The sequence below is a fragment of the Bubalus bubalis genome, chromosome 15 (genome assembly GCF_019923935.1).
Source record: "Bubalus bubalis isolate 160015118507 breed Murrah chromosome 15, NDDB_SH_1, whole genome shotgun sequence".
In the NCBI taxonomy this organism is placed as follows: Eukaryota; Metazoa; Chordata; class Mammalia; order Artiodactyla; family Bovidae; genus Bubalus; species Bubalus bubalis.
In genome coordinates, this window is record NC_059171.1 from 55,150,628 (window position 1) to 55,165,758 (window position 15,131).

Here is a 15,131-nt window from a genome sequence, read left to right on the forward strand (position 1 = left end):
TTTAAATTATTCTCATTGTATGTTCCAGTGAGCTGTAGAGTGCAATTTTGTTGAAGGCACAGGACAATGTTCAGCAAAATGTATCATCTGTGTTTTTCCGTTGTGTTGAATTGTCATTGTTTGCCTTATTGTGTAGCTGGCAATTTGGCAATTCTGTGCACCAGGGGTGTTAAGAGGCTGTGTAGCTCCATGAAAAAAATTGAGAGAAAAACAGCCCAGTAGAGCTTTTTCTTTTAGGTATATGTTCATTAAAACTGAGTAATTTTTTGCCCAGATAACAAATATGAAAACCCTAAGTGGCTTGGAGGTATTTAACATAGAAATTGAAACAAAAATAGATTAATGTGTTTCTAGATTATAAATAGAAAAGGGAAAAGAAATCTCTTCCAGTAAGACAAAAGCCACCCTACTTAAGAATTTTGCTCCTTTTTTTTTTTTTTAAGATTAACTTTTTGATCCGATTTATTTAGATGGAAACATATGTGCTTTGAAATCACTGTTATAACATAGAGAAAGCAATGAGAGCCAATAGCAACTGAAAACCATAGTTCAGAATAACCCTTTTCTATTTTATTCCCTGCTACCTAACTGTGCATTCATCACTGGAAACAGGGGAAATTCTTACATCCTTTTTCTGCGATTTTCAAAGCACCTGCTCTGATGTGAATACATAGCATCACAGACAAGTTTTCCTTCTTCATACTGTAGTTTTCTTACAGTTGGAGACGTGCCCGTAAAACCTGCCAGTGGTGGGACACTGCCTAAGAATGACTGATTAAAATGATACTCTTCCTGGCATTCCCTCAGACTATGGCTTTTATTAATTAAGAAGTCCATTGTGTATGAATAATGCCATCTGGACAAAATTAAAAACTAATACGGGAGTACATTAGTGGTTCAACATTTGTATCTGTGTGATTCAATATTTGAAATACTTTCACTGAACTGCTTTTGAAATAAATTGGATTGAGACAGAAGCAAAAGTGTCAGATTTACAGTGAAATTAAGCTGTAAAGTAAGAGGATTATCAATTTTATAGAGAAGTAAGTATCATAGTAGAAAGGAGTTCTGAAAGCAGTTCCTAAAGATTACTATAATAGTTTAATCCTGTTTTTCTAAATCAGACTTTACGCTTTTGAATTCCGAAGGTATTTTCACTGAAAATGACGACAAAATGACCAGGGAGTGCAGAGAATTTACAGAATTTGACGGCTGTGTGATTTAAAGGGAGACTTCAGAAACAGAGTAGCTTTGCTCTCTGCTCTGACTCCTTGGAAAAGTCATTTTGCCCACCTGAGACTCAGTTTCTTTCTCTCCAAATGTGAAATAATTGCCTCAGTTCCTCCTCTCCTACAAGGTGCAAAAGTAAAACACAACAAAACCCCACCATCAAGGATGTTTCCATGTGGGTTTAAACGTGAGCCCTTACTGAGAGCCAACACGCTGCTAAGGTTAGAGAAGGGCATGTGATGCCAGTTATGGCAACATAAAAAAGATGACATGTTTGAAATTCTTTGAAGGACCTTTCTGGCTGTCCAGTGGTTAAGATTTCACCCTCCAGATGCAGGCTCCTCTGTCCATGGGATTCTCCAGGCAAGAATACTGGAGAGGGTTGCAGTGTCCTCCTCCAGGAGATCTTCCCAACCCAGGGATCACACTCACGTCTCCTACATTGCAGGTGGATTCTTCACCACTGAGCCACCGGGGAAGCCCCCTTTTCAGTTTTTTACAAATGCCGAAAAATTGGCTTTGTCTCTGATCCTCCTTCCAGTACAGTGTTTGACTTACAGTCCAGGGCACTCCATTGCAAGCCACATCTGGAGGTTAGTACAACATTTGCAGTTTCAAAATTTTTGATCAAGTACATCATGATCCATATCTTAACATACATACATACTGATCGATGTGTTAAAGATACGTGTGCACGTATACATAATAGATTATGTGCTTATCTGTTTATCAGTGGTTTGTTTTATATAAACAGAGAGTCTCTCTGTCTGATTTGCAGCCCCTTGAGATTAAGGACTTTGGGGTTTTTACTCCCTCAGGACACAGCGGGGTGCACTGTTCTTGTAGGTAGAGCAGAGACGGGACAACAGAACGTTATTTCCCCTTTACCTTCTCCTGACTGCGGACGTTGGCTGGTGTCCCTGCCAGTCTGGACTAGAGCAGAGGGCTCTCTGAGTCCTTGAAGACCTCGGGCTGGCTGTCTCTCCTGGCAACCTGGACGACCTTTTCTCCTTGCTTCGAGGAGAAGAAACTCTTTTCCTCCCACTTTTAGAAAGAGTGAAGTTCAGTCCTCCAAGACTCTTCTCTTGCCCTGTACCCGATACTTTATGTCATCCTTTTCCTTTGGTAAAGATAATGAGAGACTGAATATACAGAAGGGCGATGACCAAGCCATTTATAGAAATGGAATCAACCCACCATCTGCGGCAAACTGCCAGGGAAACCAACCCCTTTTCTATAATAAATAACCCAGGAGGCCAGCCTACTGTGAACCAGATGGCAGCAAGCCAGATTATTATCTCCAGTGACAATCTTGGAAGCCAAACAGTAACTTCTGTTATCATTCTGCCCAAATATCCAGGACTTGATTAATAACTGGCAGCTCTCCTAATTTTTGTCCCCATTTCCAACCTGGCACCAACCAGAGAAAGTCAAATATGCTCCCCTAACCAATCACTTGTGTCTCAGATGGTAAAGAATCTACCTGCAATGCAGGAGACCCAGGTTTGATCCTTGGGTTGCGAAGATCCCCTGGAGAAGGGAATGGCAACCCACCCAGTGTTCTTGCCTGAGAAATTCTATGGACAGAGGAGCTGTGGGGTTGCAAAGAGTTGGACACAACTGAGTGACTAAGACACACACCAATCACTAGGGCTTCCCTGGTGGCTCAGTGATTAGGAATCCACCTGCCAGGTTTGATCCTGGGTTGGGAAGGTTCCCTGAAGAAGAAAATGGCAACCCACTCCAGTGTTCTTGCCTGAGAAATTCTATGGACAGAGGAGCCTAGCGAGCAAAGAATCAGATATGACTTAGAGACTGAACAACAACCAATCACTAGAACAGGCTCAGACGGTAAAGCGTCTGTCTACAATGCAGGAGACCCGGGTTCGATCCCTGGGTCAGGAAGATCCCCTGGAGAAGGAAATGGCAACCCATTCCAGTACTATTGCCTGGAAAATCCCATGGATGGAAGAGCCTGGTAGGCTACAGTCTGTGGGGTCGCAAAGAGTCGGACACGACTGAGTGACTTCACTCCTGTTAAGCCTGCCTACAGCTTCCCCAGGCCAACAGCCTCCGATCAGGGCTTCCCTCCCTGAAACCTTCCCTTTTTCACTAGAAAGTTTTCCCATGCCCAGACACAGGTGATGGTGGCAGACTCCCTTGCTCCAGCAAGCTCTGAATAAACAGGCTTTTCTCATTTGACTGGTGTTTGTTTATTTCCCAATAGGAAATGTCAGATGTTTTCCTTTATTTTTATATTTGAACTTGAAAAACTGGAGATCTGATTAAAATGCGTTAGGAACCAGCACGAGATTGCTTCGTCAATGCTACTAATTTCCCAAGATTTTATTAAAATCAGTTTGCTGTGGGAGCATTGCACTTCCTATGGTGTTTCCTTGGATTTCATAACTTCAGCTCAGCACTGAGGGGGCTGCCCCTCTACCCTGCTATGTTCTCTCAAAGGCAGAGGACACTGCTACCCATGTCCTTTCATCACGGTATAAAGTATAGGCATGTTTTAGCCAAGATTTAAGTAAGCTGACTTTATCTCTAAAAAATCAGATCTGGAATTCCTAAAACAGTTAACTAACAAACATGTCTTAGACAATTAGGTAAAAAGGGTATACATTTTACTAATGAACCACTGTTATCAATTCATTCTAACTCTGATTTAATGTGGAAACTTGGCCTGGAATAGTCTTGGATCACTTGCCTTCTCTCAGTTTGGAGTCAGGACTTTTCAAGGTACAAACAACCCTGGGACTTCTGCCAGTGTCTGCGTTTGCCCGTAGTTACTTACCTAACCTTGCTTAGGCTTATCTTGTATTGTGTTTTGTCCACATGTTAAACATGTATCTCTTTCTGATTTTTTCCATGACTATGTTTTGTTTTGCTGCCATAGATTTACTGGCGTACTGATCCCCTCCCATCTGCTGTTGGCTTTGTCAGCTGGGTCCAGTTTTAACCTGAATCTGCATTAATGTTACACGTTGAACTGTGTCCCCTCAAACTTATATATTGAATTCCTATTCCCACGAATATAACTGTACTAGGAAATAGGACCTTTAAGGACATAAAGTTAAAATGAGGCCATTAGGGTGAGCCCTAATCTGATATGACTAGTATCTTTATTAGAAAAGGAAATTTGGACACACAGGAATGTCTGAGCACACAGAAGAAAGACCATATAAGAACACAGAAAGTAGCCATCCACAAGCTGGGGAGAGAGGATTCAAAAGAAACCAAACCTGTTGTTGTTCAGTCGCTAAGTTGTAGCCGACTCCTTGTGACCCTATGGACTGCAGCAGGCCGGGCTTCCCTGTCCTTCACTACCTCCTGGAGTTTGCTCAAATTCATGTCCATTGGGTCCGTGATGCCATCCAATCATCTCATCCTTTGTCACCCCCTTCTTCTCCTGCCCTCAATCTTTTCCAGCATCAGGGTCTTTTCCAACAAGTCAGCTTTTCACATCAGGTGGCCAAAGTATTGGAGCTTCAGCTTCAGCATCAGTCCTTCCAATGAATGTTCAAAATCTTATTTCCTTTAGGATTGACTGGTTTGAACTCTTTGCCGTCCAAAAGCTTACCTAGAAATTATTCACTGGCTAGAATCCTGTACATAGTCAAGCCTTCAATCAAGTGTAAGAACAACTTCAATTCAGTTCAGTTCAGTTCAGTCGCTCAGTCGTGTCTGACTCTTTGCGACCCCATGAATCGCAGCACACCAGGCCTCCCTGTCTATCACCAATACCCGGAGTTCACTCAGAGTCACATCCATCGAGTCAGTGATGCCATCCAGCCATCTCATCCTCTGTCGTCCCCTTCTCCTCCTGCCCCCAATCCCTCCCAGCATCAGAGTCTTTTCCAATGAGTCAACTCTTCTCATGAGGTGGCCAAAGTACTGGAGTTTCAGCTTCAGCATCATTCCCTCCAAAGAAATCCCAGGGCTGATCTCCTTCAGAATGGACTGGTTGGATCTCCTTGCAGTCCAAGGGACTGTCAAGAGTCTTCTCCAACACCACAGTTCAAAAGCATCAATTCTTTGGCACTCAGCTTTCTTCACAGTCCAACTCTCACATCCATACATGACCACTGGAAAAACCATAGCCTTGACTAGATGGACCTTTGTTGGCAAAGTAATGTCTCTGCTTTTGAATATGCTATCTAGGTTGGTCATAACTTTCCTTCCAAGGATTAAGTGTCTTTTAATTTCATGGCTGCAATCACCATCTGCAGTGATTTTGGAGCCCAAAAGAATAAAGTCTGACACTATTTCCACTGTTTCTCCATCTATTTCCCATGAAGTGATGGGACCAGATGCCATGATCTTCGTTTTCTGAATGTTGAGCTTTAAGCCAACTTATTCAATCTCCACTTTCACTTTCATCAAGGCTTTTGAGTTCCTCTTCACTTTCTGCCATAAGGGTGGTGTCATCTGCATATCTGAGGTTATTGATATTTCTCCCGGCAATCTTGATTTCAGCTTGTGCTTCTTCCGATAAGTTAAAAAGAGAATGACCAATACCATAGGATATCACTTATCTGTGGAATCTAAAAAAATGACACAAATATATCTATGAAACAGAAACAGACCCGGACATAGAGAACAAATTTGTGGTTGTTCATGGGGAGGGGGTTTAGGGGAGGGGAAGATTGGGTTGTTGGGATTAGCAGATGAAAACTATTATATATAGGATGGACAAACAGCAAGATCCTACTGTATAACACAGACAACTATATTCAATATCTTGTGATAAACCATAACGGAAAAGAACATATATATATATATGTATAACTGAATCACTTTGCTATACAGAAGAAATTAATGCAACATTGTAAATCAACTGTACTTTCAATGAAATTTAAAAAAAAAGAATAACCAGATATTTTTAGAAATTCAGTTTTACCTGCAGTGTGTGTCCTTTCTCAGGAACACACATAATCCTTTATTCAGATTAGAATTGAGTAATTAGGGAGCCTCATACTGGGCAGAAGTCAAGAGTAGTTCCTTGATGACAGCGGTCCAGCAAGCCCAGACACCACCCAGTTCAGAGCAGAGCAAAGCAGATGGCTGCTCTAGGGTATCTTCAGAGAAAGAGCTTATATGATGTTTTGGCAAAAGGTAGCATAGTATCAAGAGGTTTTACAGCACACTTTGGGGGCCATAAAGAAGAAGCAGTGTTAAGGGCGTTAGAAAATCAAGCCAAAGGAAAGGAGGCAGAATTTATATATGCTGCATGTGAAATGAAGTATATTTGTTACAACTCAATAAAACTCAAATGGGAGTTTACTCAAATGTGTGAAAGGTTTGTGAAATGACCTGAATTGCTAGATGGAGAAGAAGAAAAAGAAGACATCAAATTTGTTCCCTTCCCTGGTAGAAAATGAGTGATAAAGTCTAGAATTAATAAATCAAGAGATAGCAATATAAATATGTTATTTAGATGGAAGCAGGTAAAACTAAGAAAAAAATATTTAAAGCACTTAGCTGGGGACTGGACTCGAAGAGTTGAGAAAACTTGAGTAAGAGACTGCTGCTTTCATGATAAAACTTGTAGTAATATTTCACTGCTTAAAAATGTGTATTTCTTGATAGAATGAACATAGCAAGTGAAATAGTTAAGAATTAGTTTGGCTTTAGTTTGCACCTCTAAAGGCTTTCTGCAAGAAATCAGTGTTAGGAGAAGTCTTTAAAAATGGGACTTCATCTAATTTGATGTTGAAGAAAAAAGTATGCCATCTAAGTGGAGTGAGCAGAATAACTGCAGAAAAAGGAAACCGGCATGCACAACCGGCATGCACTGGAAGGACGGGGAGGATTAAGGAGAGCTGGCTGCGCAGGGTGGGATTAATGAGGCTTGAAACTGGGAAGTCCATTTATAGTTGAGTGGAGTGCCCAATATAGCTGAGGTTTAACTGAAAGGCAAGTGCTGATGACGGGTTTATGAGGCCACGAAGCATTGTGAAAAAAAACATCTCTGTTTGCTAAAGTCTGTGTAGTCAGAGGAAAAAATGTGAATCAGAAGCTGCTGTCTTCTGGGCAACCAACCCAAATACCAATGCTATGAGTCTCTCTTTTCAGTTTTACAAAATGAATGAATGTAGGGTCAAGAAAGTAATATTTCAGAGGAGAATGTAGGCATGGCCTGCTCTGTGCAAGCCTTCAGGTTCCTGTTGGAATTTCCTAAAAAATTGAGTTATATGCCAAGTCAGAAGACTAATGATACTATTACAGAAAAGATACATTTCTCCTCTTTTCTCCCCCTCCTTCTCCTTTTCCTTGTCCTTCCTCCCTCCCCTGTCTCACTCCCCACCTCTTCCTTTGTTCTATCTCTCTCTATGTTGCTGGTGCATGCACACAAGAAAAAATTTTATTTGGCCTTTAATTCCTGTAACCATTAAATTTTTACAGTGTGGTACCTTGGTTTGTGCTTGAAAATGCCATTCCCAGGACCCATTCCAGGTTCCCTCCCCCCATGCCAAAAAATAGACTCATTTTGGTGTCTTTCCAAAACCAAAAAACATTCCCAAGTGCATTCATTAAGCATGCTTGCTTAATTGCTCAGTTGTGTCCAACTCTGTGCAACCCCATGGACTGTAGCCCTCCAGGCTCCTCTGTCCATGGGATTCGCCAGGCAAGAACACTGGAGTGGCTTGCCATTTCCTACTCCAGGGGATCTTCCTGAACCAGGGATCAAACCCACGTCTCTTGTGTCTCCTGCCTTGGCAGGTGGATTCTTTACCACTGAGCCACCTTCAAGCACAATAATTACTTTGCTAGAAAAAGTGGCTCTGATGAACACGTAGGGGATCGTGATGGTTCTGTTCTCTGTGTTTTTCATCAAGTCACCGTGTAGAACTGTGTAGTCTCTGGTTAGCCCAGTTTTCCCCAGCCATCAGATGTGCGCTCCCGTTGAGGTGTGCCCAATACCCAGTCAGGGAGCACCTTGTTCCACCAGTACCTTGTCCAGTGTCTGTCCTCAACATCACAGTGGGGACCCATGGCCACCCTGCTGCCCCAGGGCGGGGCAGGGCCCCGAGCCCTCTGCAGTCTGACCACCTTCTTCCACAGATGCCCCAGAGGTGATGGGCGGGGGGACCACAGTGCCAGTTTCTGGCGCTAGACTGTGAGTCCCTAGACTCAGTCACTGTCCAAGTCCCCTGTCATCCCTCAAGACAGAAGTCGCCACAACACCCACAATGCAGATCCTTCCAGTTGTCAGATTCTACCTCCAAGTACTGAGCTCTAGAGAGAACATGCTGAGTGGCTGTTTCATGATAAATAAATGAAGGAAAAAAGTCAACGTCCGTGCAGCATTTGCTCAGCAGATTGAGGAGTCAGTGTTGCTGCCACTGGAGTGTTTCCAGTTGGGGACCAACTCCACTGGAGTGTTTCCAGTTGGGGACCAACTGGGAGACCATGCACCCCTTTGCTCCTTTCAGCCTTGAGTCTGTCATCCAGCGCCTCTGTGCAAACAAGAAAAAAAAATTTAAGTCACTACTGCTCATGGAAAAGTCTCTCAGCCTAGGGGGACCCTGGGGAGAGGAGGCAGGAGTGGGTGGAATGACACTTCACATGTAAAAGACAGCGTGCTCTTAAGGAAATTTTAAAAATTTGTATTTAGTGATGTAATCACTTTAACATTTTCCCTAGGGCTTCATGCCCTATTTTAGGAACAAAAGATCAGCTCTTTCCAAAGATGCCCCTAAAATCAGCTTTCACAAGAAATGAAAGAAGATTCTAAAATACCAAGAGGGCAGAGAGGAAGAGCCTGACGTATGAGGCACCCACCAATGGCCTCATTTGAAAAGTAGTTCCATGTGTTAGAGCAGCAATTCTGCCGTCAGTGTGGCAGTTTAACAAGAATCGACAGATTCATCTCATAGCTTGAACAAGTTACAATAGCTGCAGGGAGTCTTGGCGATTTAGGTGCATTCAGGATGGGGTGAATGTCTTGGATGGGCTTCCCAGGTGATGCTAGTGGTAAAGAACCTGCCTGCGAATGCAGGTAGACTTAAGAGACATGGGTTCAACCCCTGAGTTAGGAAGATACCCCTGGAGGAGGGCATGGTGACTCACTCCAGTATTCTTACCTGGAGAATCCCACGGACAGAGGAGCCTGGCGGGCTACAGTCCATGGAGTCACAAAGAGTCAGACACAACTTAGCCACTAAACAACAACAAATCTAGACGAGAGGGAAATTTTCATTATTTATTAATCAGACAAACAAACAAAAAGCTGAATGTCACTCTAAGGTGTATTACTAGGCATATTTTCAGTCCAGAATCTTCTCTGTAGTCCTTAGAAAGAAACTGGAAGTTAATCAGAGATGAAGGCCTTGCAGCGATGGATAGAACCCACGGCCTCTTCCTGCCTGAAGATGAGAACCTGAGGGAAAAGGGTGACTGGAGTCAGTTTACGCTGTGGCAGCAAGGTGAGCGCCTGATTTCCTGATCATTCTCTGTGACCTGATGGGAAAAGGTGGGACGGGGCCCTTCTGGGAATACTTCACAGAGCCTGGGAAACCCAGATTATCAAAATCTGTTCATTGCGTCTTAAAATGTATGAACACTCATTTATGTGTGTGTGTGTGCATGCAAATTCATAGTTTTATATATGCATATGTTGTATTTGGATATATAATGTGTTTGGGTTTTCCTGGTCTTTCCTGTTTAATGATATGTTACAAAGAGTAGTCCTACTGTATAGATGTAACTGAAAAGCCCACCATGGGTACCTTAGAAAAGAGCTTCCTTGGGCCTCCTTTGCCCCTGTCCCATGGAAACGCATCCCAACATGAGAGCTGTTAGGGATGATGAACACCAGAGGGACAACTCAGTAAAAGCTAGTGTCTGAGCTCATCAAGAATAGGAACAAGGGACTTCCCTGGTCACCCAGTGACTGAGAATCCGCCTGCCAATGCAGGGGAGATGAGTTCGATGATCTCTGGTCCAAGAAGATCTCACATGTTGCAGAGCAACTAAGTCCCTTTGCTGCAACTACTGAAGCCCGCACTTGAGCTTGGGCTCCGCAGCAAGACAAGCCGCCGCAACGAGAAGCACGCGCACCGCAACTAGGGAGTAGCCCTCACTCACCACAGCTAGAGAAAAGCTGAGCAGAGCAGTGAAGACACAGTGCAGCCAAAAGGAAATTAAAACAAAAAGAACAGGAAGGGGTTCACAGTCAACATACCATTCCCTGAGCTGAACCCAGGCCCAGGTACACACCCCACTCTGTGTGTGTCCAATGAGTTAATATCAATCTGTCCTCAAAATGAGAAGCATTGAATTTTATCTTTAAAGCACTCTCCAACTCTCTTGAAAATTCAAATTCACCTGGGTTAACAATAGCTGTACAAAAGTAAATCCATTCTGAAGACTAACCAGCACGTGTCTCACACCTTTAGCTGCAGAAAATAAAGTAGAGGGTGGTTTATACTGTGAGACAAATAAGCACCATCCTTTGTGTTATATGCTTTCAGCATACGAAGGTTTACATGTCAGAGAAAGAAGAACAACTTCAGTAATATTTTCAGGGAAATGTCCATAAGAAGAGAGATCACAGGACTTCAAGTGACTCTGTCAGCTTTTTTCCAACAAGATTTTTTTAAGCAGAGCCATAGTAAGGTTAATATGTGAACAGCATGCTAATTTTTGTCTATAGGCATCTCACTAAATGAATCGATTCTGTTGGCTGTAAGCGTTCACCAGTTCATCTGATGCCTCCATTCCATTCACATCTCATGCTTCATAGTACCTACTGAGTTTCCTAGAATAAGGCTTCAGAATCGTGCGCATCCTGGAGGTAATTTTTGGGAACCATACTCTCTGCTAAAGCCATGTGCTTTAATAAATTGAAATACGCAAAGCATTGTAGGGCATATAAGAACATTAAACAAAAGGAAATAAATAATGGAGACAGTTTGGTTGGTGGCAACCAAATTATTTGGTTTGACTTTTAATGTTTGGGTGTATTTTTTAAAAATTTTCAACTGTAGCAAAATACACATAACTTAAAAATTTAGCACCTCATCTGTTTTTAAGTGTACATTCAGTACAGTCAAGTATATTCATATTTTTGGACAACCAATCTCTGGAACTATTTCACCTTGCAAAACTCAGCCCTTGGCAACCACCTGTGCACTTTCTGTGTCTATGAATTTGACTACTTTAGACAAAACAATTCATATAAGTGGAACCATACAATATCTATTAACTTACACATTTTCATATATTTTTATTATACCTAATTTTCCATGAATTAGAGTAATTTCTTAAAGTACTCTTTACTTCCTTGTTATCTTTGTTAAATCCTTCTTCCCACTGAATGGAATTTGCATATTCCTTCTTTTTTCTTAAGTTTGACAGAGTAATCTATTATTTCTTTTAAAAAAATTCAAGTTACATCTCACCTTATTTTAATTATTTTCTAATTTCTGATTTTATATTTTTATTCCTCCTCTTGTTCTTTTGTTATTTATTTTATTGGTTTTTTGGTAACTTTTCAATTGGAACTTCTTAGAAAATTTATTTTCATTCTTCTTCATTAATAAAAGCATTTAAGACTATGGACTAAAAAAAAAAAAAAAAAAAAAAAGACTATGGACTGATCTCTGGCTTTGATTCAAAGCTGATTCAAAGTTTTGACTACTTTCCTTAAGCTATAATGTGTATTTTCACTTGTATTATTCCCCCCCAAAAGACTTCATTTTATCTTGATTTCCATTTTGATCCAAAATAATTTAGAAGTGTATGTGTATTCTATACATATCCATTTTTCAATCAGTGCAGTCAATTAATTAGAAATTAATTCTAGTTTTATTTTTTGATCATAAAATAGTTTCTCTTTTAGGAAGTTTTATTAAGGTTCTGTGTAGTCTTTCATTTGTGGTTCCAGTCTTCTGGGAGGAATCCAGTATTTTCTGGAAATAAATGCACAGTTTAAGGACTTTTGATGGCATCCAGTAACATAGCTTGCATAGAAGCAGGATGGCGTCCATGAAGGAAGATCCCCTGTCGGCCTAGAGACAGAGGGGTCAAGAAAATGTGGGGAGGGAGGCAGTAGGGCTGTTGCTTAGCAACACTGAGAGCTCAGGTCTGGACAAGAGGCCCATAGGATCTGACTTAGTAGAGATTTTGAGGTTGTCTAGTCTAGTTAGGAAAGGATGCTACTAGATATTTGAAGACCTTGAAGCTGTGGCTTCAAGCTTGGTTTCCATCCATATGTAAGTGGGAATCACAAAAGGTCTCTAAGCAGCCCAGTCAGTTCTAAAGTATGTTGTTGTTTTTCACTCACTGTGTCCCACTCTTTGCGACCCCATGGACTGCAGCACACTAGACTCCTCTGTCCTCCACTATCTCCTGGAGTTTGCTCAAATTCATGCCCATTGAGTTGATGATGCCATCCAACCATCTCATCCTCTGCCGCCTCCTTCTCGTTTTGCTTTCAGTCTTTAGCAGCACAAGGGGTTTTTCCAGTGAGTCAGCTCTTCGTTCACATCAGGTGGCCAGAGTATCAGAGCTTCAGTATTCCCTTTTAAATGATCAGCTTTTTTGAGTTAGAGAAAAAAAGACAGAATCAACAAATATACATATGAATTTTTCCCCACGGATGCTTTCAAATTGCTATGTGGGTGTCACAGAACATCTGTTTTGTTCATTTATTGCTACGACGATGAATAGTAAAACATACAATTAGCAAATATGCCACACATGCGCAGTCCTTTTGTTTTCCAGAGCCCATGGAAGACAGTACTACCTGATCCCAAGAGCCTTTCTGGGTGAACTCAAGGTGAACCTCTGAATTCTTCTCAACACACTGATCAGCTGACAGTGGCTACCTGGACAATTCTAGGTAGCCACTGTCAACTGATCAGAGTTGTCAAGACGAACCTATTGTCATCCCAGCAGTAGAGCCTTGAAAGTTCAGAGAGCTACAACCCAAGACCTTTAAAAACCTCGGCTGCATGAATTGTTGTTCAGTCTCTCAGTCATGTCTGACTCTTTGCAGATCCATGAACTGTAGCACGCCAGGCTTCCCTGTCCTTCACCATCTCCCCGAGCTTGCTCAAACTCATGTCCATTGAATCATTGATGCCGTCCAACCGTCTAGTCCTCTGTTATCCCCTTCTCCTCCTGCCTTCAATCTTTCCCAGCATCAGGGTCTTTTCTGCTGAGTCAGCTCTTTGCATCAGATGTCCAAAGTATTGGAGTTTCAACTTCTTCATCAGTCCTTCCAATGAATATTCAGGATTGATTTCCTTTAGGATTCACTGGTTTGATCTCCTTGCTGTCCAAGGGAATCTCAAGAGTCTTCTCCAGCACCACAGTTGAAAAGCATCAATTCTTCAGTGCTCAGCCTTCTTTATGGTCCAACTCTCACATGTACATGACTGCTGGAAAAACCATAGCTTTGACTATGTGGACCTTTGTTGGCAAAGTAATGTCTCTGATTGGTTGATCATAGCTTTCCTTCCAAGGTGGCTCCATGAATATCCCTCTTAAAATGTATTCTTCACATGTAAATGAAATATTCAATTGAATTCGTTTTCTCAGATTTGCATTGGCATTTAGATCTCTTTCTAAGGCTATTTTTCCCCAAAGAAGCACAGTTTATCACTTCTTAAAAGTTACTTTAAACTGTGTTGGAAGTTGAAAGTTAAGTCGCTCAGTCGTGTCCAACTCTTTGCCACCCTGTGGACTGTAGCCCACCAGGCTCCTCCGTCCATGGGATTCTCCAGGCAAGAATACTGGAGTGGGTTGCCATTTCCTTCTCCTTAAACTGTGTGGGAAATAATAAAATAACAAAACCACACTGTGTTTGGCTGCTGGGCATTTTTTCCTCAGCTGAATGGTTTGTTCTGCACAGATATGTTCACATCCAAGATGCAATGAAATGGTAAATCATGCTTTAAAGCATAGCCTCTGGAACCGGAGGATCCTGAGCTGGGGTCCTGGCTGTACCACTTGTTACTGTGTAATGTGGACCTGTTCCTGAATCTCTGGGCCTCGGATTCCTCAGCTGAAAAATGATGATGAAAATAGTGCCTTAAGTATGGGGTTGTTACTAGGATCAGTGAGTGTTCAAAGGTCTGACAGATAAATGATCGTGATACTAGTTTTTTATTACATAATAATTATACATTATATAACAGTAATAGGGGCAGTCTTAGGTCACAGTTAAGAACATGGACTCTGGGAGTTAAAATGTCTCTTTCAAAAAAACATATCATTTATACTCCTCCATGAGAGCAAATGGCACTGTACATTCCTGAGTACGTCATTCCTAAGAAACTGATTTTGTAGACGGTGAGGAAAGTTACGTAGTCCAAGGTGCTTCAGACTCTATCTACATCTGTGTTCTTGACAGTCACTCAGAGAAACCCGTCTCCTAGAGACGTCCTTCCCTCTTCTTTATCAGCACATAAAAAATGAGATGTACTTTGAAAAATACATTAAATTTCAATGAAAAATAATGTTTAGCTTATTAGCATATAATCCTGGAAAATGTACTAATCTATTTTGCTTCCTTAGGGTGGGTGAATTGATTTCCTGTGGCCACCTTAACAGATTACCATAAATTTAGTGGCTTAAGATAACCCAGATGTATTATCTTTACAATTTAGAGGTCAGAAGTGGGTCTCACTGAGCTAAAATCAAAGTGTCATCAGGGTGGCTTCTGGTGGCTCTAGCATTTCTTCTGGCGGCTCTGGCTTCTGGAAGTTGCCCACATTCTTTAGCTTGTGGTCCCCTTCCATCTTCAGAACCAGCAATAGCTGGTCACGTCTTTCTCATTCTGTGTCACTCTGGCCTTGACTTTCTGCTCCTTGTGTATTTAGACCCTGTGATTACACTGGGCCCATCCAGTTCATCCACAATAATCTCCTTTTTTAAAGGTCAGC

The 15,131-nt window shown here is 41.8% G+C and overlaps 1 protein-coding gene across 8 annotated transcripts in view; it reads left to right on the plus strand.

Moving 5' to 3' along the window:
• The window catches only part of ASPH (aspartate beta-hydroxylase), a 185,143-nt gene that overhangs the window by 156,923 nt on the left and 13,089 nt on the right, over positions 1-15,131 (plus strand). For all 8 annotated transcript variants that reach the window (XM_025265354.3, XM_045162814.1, XM_044928743.2 and 5 more), the window contains one exon: positions 9,530-9,665. In XM_025265354.3, coding sequence (XP_025121139.3) covers positions 9,530-9,665 — 136 coding nt within the window. The remainder of the gene's footprint in view (positions 1-9,529; positions 9,666-15,131) is intronic.